The sequence below is a fragment of the Moschus berezovskii genome, chromosome 25, assembly GCF_049115385.1.
Source record: "Moschus berezovskii isolate FMDL1 chromosome 25, NW_MosBer_1.0, whole genome shotgun sequence".
Classification (NCBI taxonomy): Eukaryota; Metazoa; Chordata; class Mammalia; order Artiodactyla; family Moschidae; genus Moschus; species Moschus berezovskii.
Window position 1 is genome coordinate 50,660,111 of NC_142484.1, and position 19,236 is coordinate 50,679,346.

At 41.8% G+C, this 19,236-nt stretch overlaps 1 protein-coding gene and 1 long non-coding RNA gene across 9 annotated transcripts in view; one reads left to right on the plus strand and one right to left on the minus strand.

Moving 5' to 3' along the window:
* Positions 1 to 1,393: 1,393 nt before the first annotated feature.
* Positions 1,394 to 19,236, minus strand: part of LOC129557796 (ferroxidase HEPHL1-like) — a 109,377-nt gene continuing 91,534 nt past the window's right edge. For 5 of the 8 annotated variants that reach the window (XM_088832068.1, XM_088832066.1, XM_088832067.1 and 2 more), the window contains 4 exons: positions 17,944 to 18,094; positions 7,946 to 8,158; positions 4,877 to 5,090; positions 1,394 to 2,262 (listed from right to left, as the gene is read on the minus strand). In XM_088832068.1, the coding sequence (XP_088688194.1) occupies positions 2,058 to 2,262; positions 4,877 to 5,090; positions 7,946 to 8,158; positions 17,944 to 18,094 (783 nt within the window). In that variant the 3' untranslated portion in view covers positions 1,394 to 2,057. Of the gene's footprint in view, positions 2,263 to 4,844; positions 5,091 to 7,945; positions 8,159 to 17,943; positions 18,095 to 19,236 lie in introns of all 8 variants that reach the window. The other 3 variants (XM_088832072.1, XM_088832071.1, XM_088832073.1) reach the window with 3 other exon arrangements.
* Positions 5,749 to 18,578, plus strand: LOC148773945 (uncharacterized). Its single transcript, XR_016036329.1, has 4 exons — positions 5,749 to 7,183; positions 7,847 to 8,009; positions 17,777 to 18,005; positions 18,101 to 18,578. It is a non-coding gene; the product is annotated as an uncharacterized LOC148773945 (long non-coding RNA).

Sequence of the window (19,236 nt, forward strand, 5' to 3'; positions counted from 1 at the left end):
CTAGCGTGGTGACTTTTCATTGTAATCCCTGTGTGTAACCTTTGGTTAGTTTAAAATTGCTCATTATCTGGTAAATATAATAATAGTGAGGATGCAATGAAATAATGAGTATAAAAGGAATTTCTAAGACAATAAAATTAAAACATAAACATATTGATTTATGATCAATATGGTGATTTCACTAATGCATGTGCAAACATCCAATGCTATTTCTCAGTATTTGGATATCTGCATGAGACATGCACTCTTCAGAAAGTTGTGTGTACACGTTTCTGTTAACCAGCATGAGAGCCAGTGGAAATCGGCACACACATCCCTGGAGAGGTCTGTACCCTCGTTGCCATGGGATGCCCTCACCCAGCACAGGTGCCCGTTGGTCCCCAGAACAAGACACAAATGCAGTTTGCTCAGCCACACTGACAGAGCATCACTCACACAGGGATCCCTTGAGAGAGGTAGAAACAGACTTCCAGTGGAAGCACCACAGATCTGGTCCCTGAGGTTCTAGGGATGTATCTGCACAGTGTGTTCACAGGGAAATACACTCACAGTTGAGAGTCTGACCACACACATCCATTGTTCACTGGTTCAACCGTGGTTTTAGTGCTTTCCTGAGAAATGCAGTTGGCTGTCGGTATTCATGGATGCAGACATAGAGGGCCAACAGTACTAAGCCATTTACTGCAAGAGACTTGAGCATTCTGATGCCCGTGAAGTTCCCGGAACCAGTCCTGGACTGTACTGATAAAGGCCTAAATAATCTAAAATTTGTTGGACTACTATTATCTTTAAAACAAATATTTAGTATGAATCAGACAGTGTCTGAAAAGCACACTGTTTTTTTTTAAAATGATAAAGCCAGAAAAGAAAAATTTAGGCATGGTTTTTAAAGTAGTTTTGGGATAGAGTTATAGATGGGGCATATGCATACATGTAAGAAAATCAACGTATTTTCATTGCCGCTTAAACTGCACATGCTGTGCTATTTTGGTGAGAAGGGGTGAATGCCTTCTGGTTTACTGCCTGGTGGGTCACAGGGAGCAGTGATGACCAGTGTGCCTGTCCGGGGGCTTTGGCAGTTTCTGGGGTTCAGGCCTCTCCCTGATCTGCAGCAAACGGACAGATGGGCCTTCTGCTCCCCTGACTGAAGTGGTGCTGAGCTTGACTGATGAAGTCGCTGGTCTGTTTCCTTTTCCTGAGCAAACCAAATTGAGCCCAGCCCCCTCTGCAGAATCAGCACCCGTTCTTCAGAGATCTGTTCTCTGATTCAGAGATTCAAAAGAAGGAATGTTCCCATGGGAGATGACTCATTGGTATGAAAAGCAAGCTTGGGAACTGATGTTAGCAGATGGTGAAGATGGATGGGCCGGTTAATAATTTATGAATCTAATAATCGTGTGATGCATTATTTTGATAATAAGAAACATATTAAAGCCTTAGTATTTATATAAGTTGCCTTGTACATTTAAAAACGGAAAAGTCATCTAGATTAGCCCTCTGCTTTAAGATCTCATCTTCACGATGGGGTGACACTCAGGTGAGGACAAGTGGGGAAGGTTAGCAGGAAGAGTTTATCCAATCTCATGGGCAGCTCAGGGCATCAGACAGATGAAGTCAGTTCTGAGAAGGCCAGGAAGTCAGGGCCACCGGAACTGAATCCATGCTGTTCACCCAAGCACTGCTTCTCGAGTAAAAGGTTTCTCTTTTGTCAGAATGATTTTCATGGTGTGTTGTGAAGGCAGTGGCCATGGATGACTGAGAACCTTGGTGAAGCCATGTAAACACTCTGGCTGCTGTTCTGAGGCATCGGTGTTTCAGATGAAAGTTTCCTGGCTCAGCAGAGGGGTGGCCAAGGACCTTCATGGCAGCAGGTGATGGTTAGACTGCCTGGATGACAGGGATTCCTGTTTGTGTGTCATCTGCTGGTCTTCTTATGCTACTGTTTGTGTGAGCTGAGCACACAGCATGCTCCCTGATGATGGGAGGGCAGCAGGCTGTCTCCCTTGTATGAATGCAGTCAGGCTACTCTGTTCTTCCATTCATTCTTGGGAAGATGTCTAACCGGGTGTGTGTGTGCGTGTATGTGTGTGCTGGCAGTGCACGGCTGTGATCTGTGCCATACCCAGGAGTGCCAAATGCTCCTCTTGTGGCGGTCGAGCTTTGATCTCCACAAATTGTCCATTGGTGTATTCCCTGTAAACCACTTTCTTGTACTGAGAGCCGATCCAGTTTTCAGTGTGGTTCATGAATATATCTCCATGTCTGCAAATCAGAAGCAACAGGAATTAAAGTTGTTAGAGGGAAGAAAAACTTTGAGTGCTTCTGCATGATTTGGAGGTGTCGGCACTGGAGTAGTACTTCCAAAACCTGACTCTGATCAGGCTATCCCTGGGGAGCTGGTCCTTTACATCAGGCTTTGTGGAAGTGGGGCCAGGAATCTGCATTTGAAAGCATCTCTGGGGCTTTAGATGTGGCAGTCCAGTATTGGCCTACGGTCCACTCTTGGGCACCACTGCTCTAGAGCCCTGCTGGGACACAGAGAACAGACTTGTGGATGCAATGGGGGAAGGAGCTGCTGCTGCTGCTGCTCAGTCGCTTCAGTCGTGTCCAACTCTGTGCGACCCCACAGACGGAAGCCCACCAGGCTCCCCCGTCCCTGGGATTCTCCAGGCAAGAGTGCTGGAGTGGGGTGCCACTGCCTTCTCCGAATGGGAGACGGAGAAGGCAGGACAAATTCAGCGAGTGTCACTGACACACATACACATCACCGTGTGTGAAATAGGGAGCTGATGCTGCATAGATAACCAGCTGGCTGCTCTGTAACACGGGGGTTAGTTTGATGCTCTGTGATGGCCTGGAGGCACCAATGATGGGGAGAGAGCGGTGAGGGAGACTCGAGAGGGAGGCGATATATGTATACTTACAGCTGATTCATGTGCGGCAGAAACCAACACAACGTTGTAAAGCAATTAGTCTCAATTTAAAAGAAAACAAAACCCTGCTGGGTGCTGCATAGGGCCAGACTTAGTCAGAGACTCCTAAAGGCACTTTGAGATTACATTCTCCTGGGACCAACCAACCTCAGGAACATGTTCACCCATGCACATGCGCACACCCCACCACCGTGCATTCCTTCAGATTTCATATGTTGTTCTGTACCCTGCTATGTTTCTCCACGGTAAAGATCTCAAGAAAGTCTGTGGGTTGTGTATGGCGCATATGCGTGCGTGCAAAGTCTCTTCAGTCGGTTCTGCTCTTTTCGACCCTATGGACTGTAACTCACCAGGCTCCTCTGTCCACAGGATTCTCCAGGCAAGAACACTGGAGTGGGTTGCCATTTCCTTCTCCCTGGGAAGGGCTACCCATCCAGGCAACCCACTCCAGTATTCTTGCCTGGAGAATCCTGTGGACAGAGGAGCTTGGAGAGCTGCTGTCCATAGGGTCGCACAGAGTCAAACACGACTGAAGTGACTTAGCAAGCATGCATGCGTGCGTGCATAGGAGAAGGAAATGGCAACCCACTCCAGTGTTCTTGCTTGGAGAATCCCAGGGACGGGGGAACCTGGTGGGCTGCCGTCTATGGGGCTGCACAGAGTCAGACACAACTGAAGCAACTTAGCAGCAGCAGCCCTTCCCAAGGGATGTTCGCAACCAAGGGATCAAACCCAGGTCTCCCACATTGCAGGCATATTCTTTACTGTCTGAGCCACCAGGGAAGCCCAAGAATACTGGAGTGGGTAGCCTACCCCTTCTCCAGCGGATCTTCCCAACCCAGGGATTGAACCAGGGTGTCCTGCATTGCATGTGGGTTCTTTACCAGCTGAGCTACCAGGGAAACCTGGTGAATCTTTGAATGAATTTTAAATCATCCTACCCTTGAGGCAAATCTTTTAAAACTGAGGAGTGATTTTGTTTCTTCATTTATCCACAAGGTGGCACCATTATACTCTTTCCATGAGCCTGAACCCTCAAAACAGACCGAGTAAGAAAAACAGAACAGGCTACGATTCCTAATAGCTGGTGTAGAGGAGTTGGTGGGGGTCATAACCACAGAAGGTGCATGAGGGCTGGGGAACAGAGGGCAAGGGAAGTGTGATAATAAATATCAAAGAGGTACAGGGCATGAACGTCAGCATGGCATGGTGATGAGACCACGGATTTGTCCTTCAAAAAGGTCAGTGTTCAACTCCACCTCTGCCAGTGACTGAGTGAACCAGCCCTCACCTGCATACATGGGGCGGTGCCACCCAGGCAGAAGGTGCTAACCCCAGGGAGGAGGCCTGCAGGCCTGCCCTCCAGACAGTTCAGCCCTGAAGGCCCGGCCGGAGGGCACCCGTGCTCAGCAGCGCGCGAGGTCCTTGAGCCCGCGGATTCCTCTGTGTTCTGCACGGGCAGCGGCTCCACAGGAGGGCCAGCCTCGCGGACGCTCTGGGGACCAGGCCAACAAGGGGACCTGCCCTTCCTGCCCAGCCCAGGGCTCTCCGCTTTCCCCGCCCCTCGGGTGTCCCGGCGGCCAGTGACCGCCGGCGGCCCCCCACCCCGCCCATCTACAGCGCCCCCCAGCTCTGCGCAGCGGCCCTGCGTCTCCGCATCGCGTCCCCCGGGTCCCCGGGAGGCGAGCCCCTGCGCTGACCTGCCCCGCGCTCGCTCAGACCCACGCGCGGGGCCCGCCAGCCTCTCGGAGACCACACTGGCTTCAGACCGCTCCCTCGGAGGGGGCCGGCGACTTCCCTAGGCTTTCGTGTTCCTGGGTGACATGTCTATCCGCCAGGACACGGCAGACAGCACCCGGGCCCTTTTAGGTTCTGCGTTTGCCGAATATCCATGCCCGTGTGCGAACCCACCCCGGAGACGGCGTTGGCTCGGCCTGTGGTACCTTTCCCCTCCTGCGTCCAAGTGCTGCTTTTCGAACTCCCAGTTTTTGTTAGGGGCATAATCCCATTCTACCTCTTCAGCGGCGATGTAAAAGGTTCTTATCATCCCATAGGGCTGTTCAGGAGGGTCCTTATTGCCACAGCTCCTGACCTCATATATCTGATGCATGCCTCTCGCCAAGTGGTGCAGGGTGGAGCAAAAGACCCTGAAGACGCCTGGAAGAGAAATGGCTTGGCGTTCAGAGCGATGCTTGAGCGTTTGCTTTTGGTTTGCTAGCAAACCTCCGTAATTATTACAAAATAACCGGTCAGGTGGATTTTTAAGATATCAACCCTCTATAGCATTTAAAAATAGGACCCTAAGAGGAATAAATTACTTGTAAATATATTTACGTATGGGGGAAAATACCATCTGAAACTCATCTGTCATGTCCAAAAACAAAAGAAACTTGTAAAGTTGCTGCCAAGAAATGATTTCTCTGGGTCTCCCCTATTGTACACACCTATTAGAGGATAGTCACTCCTGGAAAAATCATTGATATGTATCTTCTCCCAGCCCAGTTTAAAGGAACTAATTACTTGCCTAGACAAAGTTCAAATTAGGTCAATCTTCTGAAGTCATGGCTTTTGCCCTGAAGGTTTTCATAAGCTATAAGGTGCAATATACAAATAAACTATTACTCTTAAAGCTAAATGTATGTTTTTCATTAAGCCCTTGAGCAGAGGAGGGTCTCATTTCCAGTGGTAGGTCTACATCATGCCAGATGAAAAGGAAACAGAAACAGCAACCATCATATCTGACTGAGAACCATATGATTTTTTAAGCTGAATTTTCTAGATGCCTTGGCATCAAATATGCATATTTTAATTAAATTCACCATAAAATCATCATACAAAATCAAATTATTGGAAGATGTTAACTCAGGGAAATTATTGGATCAACAAATCTCCTCTAGTTGACTCTGTTCTCAGAGGTGAATGAGAGTGTGGGTCTCATTAACTATCTTCAGTGCACAGAGATAGCATCTATCATGTCTAAATATTCCCAAATTATCCCTTCCGGATGAGCCCAAACCATTGGTTCATAGGGTACCCTAGCACGCTCAGGCAGAAACAGTGACCCTCTGTAAAAACAAAGAGAAGACCCTTCTGACAACAGAGGTGGCCAGACCTTCCCCTGCCTGTGCTGGTCTCCAGGCAGCCCACTATTTGTATGCTCATCATCCCTTCAACAGAGGAAGAATTTTCTTTTCTAAGAATAAAGAGGCGCTTAAAGCCTTGATTATGGTGATATGCTCACAGATGCATACCATTTCCACACTCATCAATTTACATGTATTAAATATACAGCTTTTTGTGTTTCAGTCATACATCAACAAAGTGGTTTTAAAAAGGAAAGATCGAAGAGGAAATGTCTGACTTCCAGCTGACAGGCTACTCTACCCATGTTTGGGCACTCCTTTCAGCTTAGAGGGTGGGGCGGCAATAGGTGAAATGACTCAGCTTTTCAGCACTCGCTGATTTATACTCACTGCCAAACATAAACGGGAAAGCATTGTCATGTAGCTCTTTAGAAGCCTGGAGGGCCCATGAGTAAGTAACCATGTCCCTAAAATTATTCCAGCCATCTCTAGCTTTGAATGCTCTTTCTATGGATTAAAACTATTTGGCTGTTTCCCTTTTGTCCCCTTTCTGGTCTTGAAGAGTGAATTTTTTAAAAGTAATTGTTCCAAAGGCATCCCTTGGGGTGATTCATAATTGATCAATCAATTAACATAGAAAGGTTGAATACTAGAAGCTTACAAGGCAAGGATGGAGCTCCTAGTCTGAGGCAGTTCTTTGGCAAATGTTTTGAAGCTCAAGCCTCTTTTTTTTTTTGCTTTTATTTATTATTTATTTTTAATCGATGTATTTTATTTGGTAGGTAAGTCATGGAGACTTTTCCTCTCTCAAACAGATAACTGAATCATGGAGAAAAGATGCATTTACACTGACAGCAGCCAGAAGTGAATGTTGAGGCGGGGTTAGGTGGCTCCCAGGGTCCATATGTTTTCTATATATGTCTTTCATGACTAAAAATTTTAGATTTGTCTCAGGTAGAAATGTTTAATGTGTAAAGAGGTGACGTAAGTCATATTTACTACTTGTTAATAGAAAAGAGTAGCTTTGAAGAGCTCTATCTGCTTTTCTCTTTGAATTTTTTTCCCTCAAGTCTCAAATTCTTAACCAGTGACAGAGAGTGGCATCTACAATGCAGTTCCAGTGTGACAGAAAGAAGTAAATACCGATTCATAAAGGAGACAGAGCAGGCAAGTACTTCTCTTGAGTAGCATACTGGTTTCATTTTAAGACCAATGAAAAAGTTGGTTTGGAGAAACACGTTGAATATCCACAGCATTTACTAGTCTTCTTTTTCATCAGAGAGTATATGTTGCCAAATATTACTCTTTATCTTTTATTAAAATGCCCCAGTGACCTAATTAACTTGTTAATCTCTAAAAGAAGGGATGGGTACTGGCACTTCGATGGGCTCTCCATGGACTCTGGATCCAACACAGCTTGCTTTCTGGGCACCCAAGAGAATGACAATAGGCAAGTCCCTGTTTGGACTCATCAAGAGACCACTATCAATCTCTTGAGAAGGGAGACAAGTTCACATCTACAACCTGGAAGCAACCACCAGGCTGCTCATGTCTGGTTGATGCTTCCGAGCAGCAACTAAAATGAAGTTTGTGTTTAAAGAGAATAAACAAGCAAACAAAAGTACTCTTTCTTGGAGCTGAACTGTTCATGGATATAAATCAAGAGCATTCTCCTAGAATTTGTGAGGCCAGGTCATTTAGAGGACTCCTGCTTCTGCTTTCTGGATGTTATTAGATGCTTTTCCTCTGTCCTTCACATTATGTGTTTGAAATACAATAGTTAGGATTCTCTGATTCTACTCAAGGCTCTGTTTCCTTCTGCACCCCCAGAAATGCCCAGATTCAACCAGTTTCTTCTGGGGGAAGACCCTAAGAATACCTGCCTGAAGATAGGAATCTGGTCACCTGAGCTGGCCCTGCCAAGTTTACCTGCACGGTCTGGCTGCATGAATGCCGTTGTGGAGACATGCGGAAACAGCGCCAGAGAGTCCCGGTGAGTCCCTCGTAGGTGGATGGTGTTCCCTTGAAAATAAACTCCATGCATGTCCGTGTCGGTGCCCATTCCAATCAGATGCCAGGAGACTCTATCCATTTTGCACATGGTTAGGCCTGGCTGGTTGCCATTCATATAGCCATTAATAGCTAAATGGAAGGAAAAGGAGAGCAGAGCCCACTATTATTTTGTAGATGTGCTGAAAACACATCACCTTAGTGGAGGATTATCAGTGCATATGGAGGCAGTGGTGTTCAAGTTAAAAATTTACAGAAGATCCTATTATCAGAGAATAAAGAGTACTAGGAAAAACTCAGGTGGTATATCAAATTTAAATGGAGACTGAAATTAATAATAAATAATGAAAATACACTAAAACTGTGAAACTGTTCTATATAACAATGTATACACAGGACATGAATTCTAAGAATTAATAAGAAATAAACAGGTTGTTTTCTGAAGCAATTTTTTTCTGACAAAATTATTTGATAGCATTATATCATATCCTTCATTTCATATTTTGGTTTGGAGATTATAAAGAGTATCATCCTTGAAAAAATATTTACAGATTTCATGAATTTCCCCAAAGTCTTTTTTTTAAACTCTTGATATGGAAGTCATTTTCTTTTCAGGCTCTTATCCTGTCATCTCCCTTGTTAAGTGTCTTTTCCTCAGTTATTCATTTAATTCTGTCACATCCTCATTTGCCAATGGCTTTGCATTTCATTCTAGAAGTTATCAGACATCCCTTCAATGATTTTATGGATCTTGCATCACTTGAAAGACTTGCAATTGATTGACATTATATTTGCATGTCAAAGCAGTGAAGAGGGATTTGAGGAGTGGGGAAGGGACACTAAGTTTTAAGAGGTTCAGTCAGTCAGTTCAGTTGCTCAGTCGTGTCCGACTCTTTGCGACCCCACGAATCACAGCACGCCAGGCCTCCCTGTCCATGACCAACTCCCAGAGTTCACCCAAACTCATGTGCGTCGAGTCAGTGATGCCATCCAGCCATCTCATCCTTTGTCATCCCCTTCTCCTGCCCTCAATCTCTCCCAGCATCAGACTCTTTTCCAGTGAGTCAACTCTTCGCATGAGGTGGCCAAAGTATTGGGGTTTCAGGTTTAGCATCAGTCCCTCCAATGAATGGGGTCGCGGAGAGTCGGACACGACTGAGCAACTGAACTGAACTGAACTCCAATGAACACCCAGGACTGATCTCCTTTAGGATGGACTGGTTGGATCTCCTTGCAGTCCAATGGACTCTCAAGAATCTTCTCCAGCACCACAGTTCAAAAGCATCAATTCTTCGGTGCTCAACTTTCTTCACAGTCCAACTCTCACATCCATACATGACCAGTAGAAAAACCATAGCCTTGACTAGATGGACCTTTGTTGGCAAAGTAATGTCTCTGCTTTTTAATATGCTATCTAGGTAGGTCATAACTTTGCTTCCAAGGAGTAAGTGTCTTTTAATTTCATGCTGCAATCACCATCTGCGGTGATTTTGGAGGCCCCCAAAAATAAAGTTTGACACTGTTTCCACTGTTTCCCCATCTATTTTCCATGAAGTGATGGGACCAGATGCCATGATCTTAGTTTTCTGAATGTTGAGCTTTAAGCCAACTTTTTCACTCTTTTCTTTCCTTTCATCAAGAGGCTTTTAGTTCGTTTTCAGTTTCTGCCATAAGGGTGGTGTCATCTGCATATCTGAGGTTATTGATATTTCTCGCGGCAACCCTGATTCCAGCTTGTGGTTCTTCCAGCCCAGCGTTCCTCATGATGTACTCTGCATAGAAGTTAAATAAGCAGGGTGACAATATATAACCTTGACGTACTCCTTTTCCTATTTGGAACCAGTCTGTTGTTCCATGCCCAGTTCTAACTGTTGCTTCCTAACCTGCATATAGGTTTCTCAAGAGGCAGGTCAGGTGGTCTGGGATTCCCATCTCTTTCAGAATTTTCCACAGTTTATTGTGATCCACACAGTCAAAGGCTTTGGCACAGTCAATAAAGCAGAAATAGATGTTTTTCTGGAACTCTCTTGCTTTTGCCATGATCCAGCGGATGTTGGCAATTTGATCTCTGGTTCCTCTGCCTTTTCTAAAACCAGCTTGAACATCTGGAAGTTCACAGTTCACATATTGCTGAAGCCTGGCTTGGAGAATTTTAAGCATGACTTTACTAGAGTGTGAGATGAGTGCAATTGTACGGTAGTTTGAGCATTCTTTGGCATTGCCTTTCTTTGGGATTGGAATGAAAACTGACCTTTTCCAGTCCTGTGGCCACTGTTGTGTTTTCCAAATTTGGTGGCATATTGAGTGCAACACTTTCACTGCATCATCTTTCAGGATTTGAAATAGCTCAACTGGAATTGCATCACCTCCACTAGCTTTGTTCACAGTGATGCTTTCTAAGTCTCACTTGACTTCACATTCCAGGATGTCTGGCTGTAGGTGAGTGATCACACCATCATGATTATTTAAGAGGTTAGTCCTTGAATAAATAATTTTGCCTTATGATAATTTTGATTTTCCAACCTCAGTAAAATAACTGACAAGACGTTGAATAATGATCACTTAGATATGAAAAGTCTTTGTACCTCCAGAAGTGCAAACTGCTTTTCTCTTTGACATCAACCTCAATTCACTACAGCGGCTACATGCACCCCCTCTGGGGGATGACTGCTATGACTGAGTACACTGAGGGGCGACTGCACCTAACTGCGTCTCAGGCTTGATGTCCCAGAGAGAGACACCCCCACTCCACTCCTCCTACGGCCCGTCCACCACACACGTAAATGGTCTCCTGTTAGAATCTCATTGTCAAGTAAAATTACCTTTTGTTTCTTTATCTGTTGAATGAGTGGTGTTTGGTAATTTTACTCAAATATCTGGAATTATTAGCAGAAGTTCCAATAAGGCCTGGAGCTGCTGAGAAGAATATCACACTTTCTGAAGGAAATCTTTGACCATACTGTTGCAAATAAACTGTCTTGTCCATTGAATGTTAGAGATGTCATTGTAACTTTTTTTTAATTTATTTATTTTAATTGGAAGCTAAATACTTGACAATATTGTGGTGGTTTTGCCATACATTGACATGAATCAGCCATGGGTGTACATGTGTTCCCCATCCTGAACCCCCCTCTGACCTCCTCTCCATCTCATTGTAAACTGTCGTGCTAACAATTTAGTCCTCGGCTGGCTGGTAGAGAATTCTCTGTTGCCCAGGAACTCCAGTTTAACACTTCTCTTTCCTGGGAACTCCCTGGTGATCCAGCAGTTAGGATTCCACATTCTCACTGCTGGAGGCCCAGGTCAGGGAATTAAGATACCACAAAGCTGTGTGGCATGCCCTCACTCCCTCCAGAAAAGCCTCTTTTTCTGGAACATTCATTCATTCATTTATACAGTCAACAAGCAGATTGGAACATAGACTGTATAACACGAGCAATGCAAACACTGTATGCCAGGTAAGGCATTTTCTCTTTGGTATTGTGGCCAACTTTCTCCTACTCATGCAAGCAAGACTGGAGACAAAATTTAATTTATGATTAACGTGAAGCTTAAACTAAATACATAATTTCCTTGAATTTTGCCTTAAACATGACATATTCTGCAGGTTTAAAATATACAGATGTATTTCAAATTGCCAAACCAGCAAGGGACTGGATTTGACATGATCCATTAGGTTGCTTTCTGTTTTCTATATATAGGCTTCTCTGTATATAGATCCCTTTTGCAGCTTTTCCATTAAGGAATTGCTACGTTTCCTAATTTATAGCTTAGTTTACCTTTATATGGGCTATTAGAAAGGTTGGGAACCAATTTTGTCTTCAGTTATAACAAATTATTGTTGTAGAAGATGATGTTGGAAGTGCATTAATCCTTGTTTTCCATTGGTCCAAGAAGGGGTTCAGTTGCAACAGAGCATACGAGACCACAGAATTCTGAGCTGGTGCTGTGGGTCACTTGGAGCCTTGAACATTTTTAGGCTTCCATGGGAGAAAGAGAGACATTCTTTTGCACTTCTTTAGGAGAGAAGGGGAAGGCTATTTCACTATTTTCTCATAATGTTTTAAAAGCAATAAATAGATGCTATGCTTGGTCTTAAAACAAGGTCTGTTATCTTGCCATGTTTGCTTTAGGCATTGAAATAAATTTTTATTGAAACATATTTGATTTATAATATTATATTAGTTTTAAGTGTATAACATGGTGACTCAATATGTTTATAGATTATACTCCATTTAAAGTTAATATAAAATAATGGCAATATTTCCATATGTTGTATAGTATACCCTTGTAGCTTATTTATTTTATTCATAGCGGTTTTTTTTCTTAATCCCATAGCCTTATCTTACCCCTTCACCCTTTCCTCTCCCCACCGATAACCATTAGTTTGTTCTCTGTATCTGTGAATCTGTTTTTTCATTGTTGTTGTGTATATTCATTTGTTCTATTTTTTAGATTCCACATATAAAGTGAAAGCATACAATATTTGTCTTTCTCTGTCTGACTAATTTCACTAAGCATAATATTCTCTAGTTCCATCCATGTTGTTGCAGATGGCAGAATTTCATTCCTTTTTTGTGTCTGAGTTTTATTCCTTATATATATATATGTATATGTATGTATGTATGTATACATACATGAACATTGGGCTGCATGCATCATTTTGAATTAGTGGTTTTGGGGTTTTTGTTTCCAGAACTGAAATTGTTGGGTCATATGGTAGTTCTAGTTTTATTTTTCTGAGATACTTCCATTTGTTTCTCACAATGGCTGCACCAACTTACATTTCCACCAATTGTGTATAAGGGCCCCCTTTTCTCCACAACCTCTCTAACATTTGCTATTTGTGTTCTTTTTGATGATAGCTATCCTGACGTGAGCTGATATCTCATTGTGGTTTCGATTTGCATTTCTCTGATGGAGCAATGTTGTTGAGCATCTTTTCAGGTGCCTGTTGGTTGGCCATCTGCATTTCCTCTTTGGAAAAAATGTCTCTTCAGTTCTTCTGCCCCATTTTTTAAAAATTTTAATTGGAGGCTAATTACTTTACAATATTTTATTGGTTTTAATCATACTGTCTGTTTCTTTGATCTTGAGTTGTACAAGTTGTTTATATTTGTTGACTATTAATCTCTTGTCAGGTATATCATTTGCAAACATTTTCTCCCATTCAGTAGGTTGTTTTTTCATTTTGTTGATGGTTTCCTTTGCTGTGCACAAGCTTTTCAATTTAATTAGATCTCATTTGCTTATTTTTACTTTTTTTTCTTTAGGAGACAGATCCAAAAAACTATTGCTGGGATTTATGTCAAAGAGTGTTCTGCCTCTGTTTTGCTCTGGGAGTTTCACAGTATCCAGTCTTACATTTAGATCTTTAATTCATTTTATTTTTGTATACTGGTGTTAGAGAATCTTCTAATTTCATTCTTTTACGTGTAGTTGTCCAGTTTTCCCTGAAACATTTATTGTAGAGACTGTCTTTTCTCCTTTCTATATTCTTGCCTCCTTTGTCATAGAGTAATTTACAGAAGCACATGGGTTTATTTTTAGCCTATTCTGTTCCATTGATCTGTGTCTGGGTTTGTGCCAGTGCCAAACTATTTTGATTACTATGCTAAGCCACTCCAGTCATGTCCAACTCTTTGCGACCCTATGGACTGTAGCCCTCCAGGCTCCTCTATCCATGGGATTCTCCAGGCAAGAATACTGGAGTAAATTGCTTTACCCTCCTCTGGGAATCTTCCCAACCCAGGGATCGAATGCTGTGTCCCTTATGTCTCCTGCATTGGCAGGCAGATTCTTTACCACTAGCACCCAGGAAGCCCCTTGATTATCTGCAGTCAGTCAGCATTGAGTCCTTCAGCTTTGTTCTTTCTCAAGATTCGTTTGGCTTTTTGGGGTCTTCTGTATTTCTATACAAATTTTAAAAGTAATTGTTTTAGTTCTGTGAAAAATGCCCTTGATATTTTGATAGGGATTGCATTGAATCGGTAGATTGCCTTGAGCAGAATGGTCATTTAAAAATATTGATTCCTTCAATATAGTAAAAATGAATATACTACCCAAAGCAATCTATAGATTCAATGCAATCCCTATCAAGCTACCAACGGTATTTTTCACAGAACTAGAACAAATAATTTCACAATTTGTATGGAAATACAAAAAAACCCGTCAAATAGCCAAAGCAATCTTGAGAAAGAAGAATGGAACTGGGGGAATCAACCTGCCGGACTTCAGTCTCTACTACAAAGCCACAGTCATCAAGACAGTATGAAACTGGCACAAAGACAGAAATATAGATCAATGGAACAGAATAGAAAGCCCAGAGATAAATCCACGCACCTATGGACACCTTACGTTTGACCAAGGAGGCAAGAATATACAATGGAGAAAAGACAATCTCTTTAACAAGTGGTGCTGGGAAAACTGGTCAACCACTTGTAAGAGAATGAAACTAGATCATTTTCTAACACCATACACAAAAATAAACTCAAAATGGATTAAAGATCTAAATGTAAGACCAGAAACTCCTAGAGAAGAACATAGGCAAAACACTCTCGGACATAAATCACAGCAGGATCCTCCATGACCCACCTCCCAGAATATTGGAAGTAAAAGCAAAAATAAGCAAATGGGATCTAATTAAAATTAAAAGCTTCTGCACAACAAAGGAAACTATAAGCAAGGTGAAAAGACAGCCTTCAGAATGGGAGAAAATAATAGCAAACGAAGCAACTGACAAAGAATTAATCGCAAAAATATACAACCAACTCCTGCAGCTCAATCCAGAAAAATAAACGACCCAATCAAAAAGTGGGCCAAAGAACTAAACAGACATTTCTCCAAAGAAGACATAAAGATGGCTAACAAACACATGAAAAGATGTTCAATATCACTCATTATCAGAGAAATGCAAATCAAAACCACAATGAGGTACCATTTCACGCCAGTCAGAATGGCTGCTATCCAAAAGTCTACAAGCAATAAATGCTGGAGAGGGTGTGGAGAAAGGGGAACCCTCTTACACTGTTGGTGGGAATGCAAACTAGTACAGCCACTATGGAGAACAGTGTGGAGATTCCTTAAAAAACTGGAAATAGAACTGCCATATGACCCAGCAATCCCACTGCTGGGCATACACTCTGAGGAAATCAGAACTGAAAGAGCCACGTGTACTCCAATGTTCATCACAGCACTGTTTATAATAGCCAGGACATGGAAGCAACCGAGATGTCCATCGGCAGAAGAATGGATAAGAAATCTTTGGTACATATACACAATGGAATATTACTCAGCAATTAAAAAGAATACATTTGAATCAGTTCTAATGAGGGATGAAACTGGAGCCTATTATACAGAATGAAGTAAGCCAGAAAGAAAACACCAATACAGGATACTAAAGTATATATATGGAATTTAGAAAGATGGTAATGATAACCCTGTATGCAAGACAGCAAAAGAGACACAGATGTAGAGAACAGTCTTTTGGACTCTGTGGGAGAAGGCGAGGGTGGGATGATATGGGAGAATGGCATTGAAACATGCATATTATCATATGTGAAACGAATCGCCAGTCCAGGTTTGATGCATGATACAGGATGCTCAGGACTGGTGCACTGGGATGACCCAGAGGGATGGGATGCGGAGGGAGACAGGAGTGGGGTTCAAGATGGGGAACACATGTATACCCGGGGCAGATTCATGTCAATGCATGGCAAAACCAATACAATATTATAAAGTGAAAAAATAAATAAAACTGAAAACAAAAAACCAAAAACAAACAAACAAAAACATTGATTCTTCCTATCCAAGATCACAGTATATCTTTGTCATCTGTTTTCGTCTTTTCCATCTTCAGTTTCCTTCATCAATGTCATATAGTTTTCTGAGTACAAGTCCTTTGCCTCTCAAAATATGTTTATTCCCAGGTATTTTATTCTTTTTGATGAGATGGTAAGTGAGATTGTCTTCTTAATTTCTCTTTCTTATAATGCACTGTTAGTGTGTATAAATGCAAGAGATTTCTGTATATTAATTTTATATTTTGCAGCCTTCCTAAATTCATTGATGAGCTCTAGTAGTTTTCTGGTGACTTCATTAGGATTTTCTGTGTATTGTATGCCACCTGAAAACAGTAATAGTTTTACTTCTCCCTTTCCAATTTGGATGACTTATGTCCTTTTCTTTGGATTACTGTGACTTAGACTTCCATCATTACGTTGAATAAAATTGGCAAGAGTGGGTATCCTTGTCTTGTTCCTAATCTTAGAGGACCTGCTTTCCGCTTTTCACCATTGAGTATAATGTTGGCTGTGGATTTGTCACAGTTGGCTTTTATTATATTAAGGTATGTTCCCTCTATGCCCACTTTCTGGAGAATTTTTTATCAAAAATGGGTGGTGAACTTTGTCAAAAGCTTTTTCTGGATCTACTGAGAGGACCATACTGTTTTTACTCGTCAGCGTGTTAATGTGGTAGAGCACATTGATTGTTTTGTGGGTATTAAAAAATCCTTGCATCCCTGAGATAAATTCTACTTGATCATCGTACATTATCCTTTTAATGCATTATTAGATTCAGTTGGTTAATATTTTGTTGGGGATTTTTGCATCTATGTTCACCAGTGATTTTGGCCGGTAATTTTCCTTTTTCTGTGTGATACTTTTGTCTGGTTTTGGTATCAGGGTGATGGTGGACTCATAGAATGAGTTTGGAAGCATTTTTTCCTCTGCAATTATTTGGAATAGTTTTAAAATGTAGGTGTTAACTCTTCTCTAAATATTCGGTAGAATTCCAATTCTACCATACGGTGAAGTCATCTGATCCTGGATTTTTGTTTGCTGGGAGTTTTTAAATTACTGACTCAATTTCTTTACTGATAAGTGGTCTATTCATATTTTCTATTTCTTCCTGATTCAGTCTTAGTAGATTGTACACTTCTAAAGACTTGTCCATGTCTTCCAGGTTGTCCAGTTTATTGGCAAATAGATGCTTGTAGTAGTCTTTTGTGATCCTTTATATTTCTGTGGTGTCTTTTGTAACCTCTCCTTTTTCATTTCTGATTTTATTGATCTGGGTCCTCTCCATTGTATTTTCTTGATGAATCTGGGTAAAGATTTATCAGTTTTATTTAACTTTTCAAAGAACCAGCTTTTAATTTCATTGATCCTTTCTATTTTTGTCTCTATTCACTTATTTCTGGTTTTATTTGAAATTTTTCTTTTTTCCTGAAGTAAGCTTTTAAATTCTGTTTTAGAACTGTTTTTGCTATCTCATAAGTTTTGGATTGTCATGTTTTCATTTGCATTTATCTCTAGGTATTTTTTCATTTCCTGTTTGATTTCTTCAGTGATGCATTGGTTGTTTAGTAGTATATTGTTCAGCCTTCACCTGTTGTGTTTTTTTTTTAGTAGTTTTTTTCTCAAAGTTAATTTCCAGTCTTATATAGTATTGTTTTCAAAAAAGGTGCTTGATGTGTTTTCAGTTTTCTTAAATTTACAGAGGCTTGTTTAGTGACTTAGCGTATAATCTATCCTGGAGAATGTTCTGTTTGCACTTGAAAAGAATGTGTATTCTGTTGCTCTGGGATGAAATTATATATATATATCTGTATATACACCCACAGATATATAACAGTAATTTTCTATGTTTATTATGTACTGTGACCTTTGCTAGTTCAGATTTTGTATTATTTTATCTAAAGCTGATGAAGTGATTTAGAAGTATTAATTAAGTCTCACATCTCTTGAGATGGAGAAGTTTCACCATGCCTTGTGAGGCTGAAGCCACAACATATTTCAGTCATGACCAAGGACAATACCCAAGAAACCAAGCTTAAGATAATTAAAGCATTCCACACATTTTCACTTCAAATGTGATTATGATTTGACTTTACAAGAGGAAACAATTTTTCATACCGTGCATTCGGTTGGACTTCACAAATTCTTTGTCCTCCTTGTCAATGCTGGAGGGATGCCAGGTAAACTTCTGAATATTTTCATCAAGATACCTGCTCAGATTCTCATCAAAGACTGTGATTAGTAGGTAAAATTCCTTGTCTATTCCTTTCTACAGAGAAGAAAGAAATGAATGAATGCTTGGAGGACTTCTTAGCTCTACTTTGCTTTCAAAGTTAACACGAAGTAACACAAAGTAAATGAGGATCAACATCAGCCACAGATTTGCTGGATCATTTTGGAAATCAAGATTCTGATCAATTCATTCTACACCCAATAAATTCATCTTCCTCATTATATCCTTTTCCCTCCCCATGTGACCTCCTCAGAGGAAGTAAGTCCCTGTTCAGAAGTTTTCCTAATCTGCGGTTCTCCTGTTCTCAGGCACCATGCTATTTTTGTCACTTTCAACTCCGTGTCCTGCCCTCGGCCTCTCTGACCTCATCTCCTTGTATTCACACCCTAGCTCACTCCAGCCACCCTGGTCTTTTGCTCTTCTGTGAACACACCTACTTCATTCCTGCCTCAAGACCTTTTCACATGCTGTTCCCATTGTCTAGAAGGTTCTCCTAGGTCTTGCCTGGCTCCCTCCCTTATTCCCTGCACCAATATCACCTCCCCGGAGTGCCCTTGCCCCAACCTAGCTAAAAGTCCCTCATCTTCCCTCCTGCCTGCAAACTCACTCACCTTTCCACACTCCACTCTTCTTCATAGCACTAATCTCCACCTAAAATACTTTATGTATGCACTTAAATGTGTGACTGCTGTCCCACTGTAATGTAGGCTTTGATAGGGTAGGGAAGTTTTGGGTATCTCTCTGTATTCCCAGTTCCAACAAAAATGCCTGGAAAACTAGACACTTAATACACGTTTTTGAGTGAGATAATGAATTCAAGTAATTCATGGCTTTGCTAAATGATATTGAGTTGATAATGAAGGACTAATTCCCATTGTGGATATTCCTAAACCATCTATTTGAATATTACTGACCACAAAGCATACTGAATTGTCAAAATCTACTCTTCTTTAAAGCTGAACCAGCGAAGTACTGTGTTTTCTGTCTCTCAACCATCTTCCCACCTCTAACAGACTCCCTCTCAATCTACGCTTCATCCTGTCGTCTACTCCAGAGGGACCCTCACCAGTGCCATCGGATCACATCTCTCTCCTTCTCAATATGGACAATACAATGCAATTCACAGTGATTGGTCCCTGCCTACCTTTTCAGCCTCATCTCTTGGCCGTTCCCTCCTG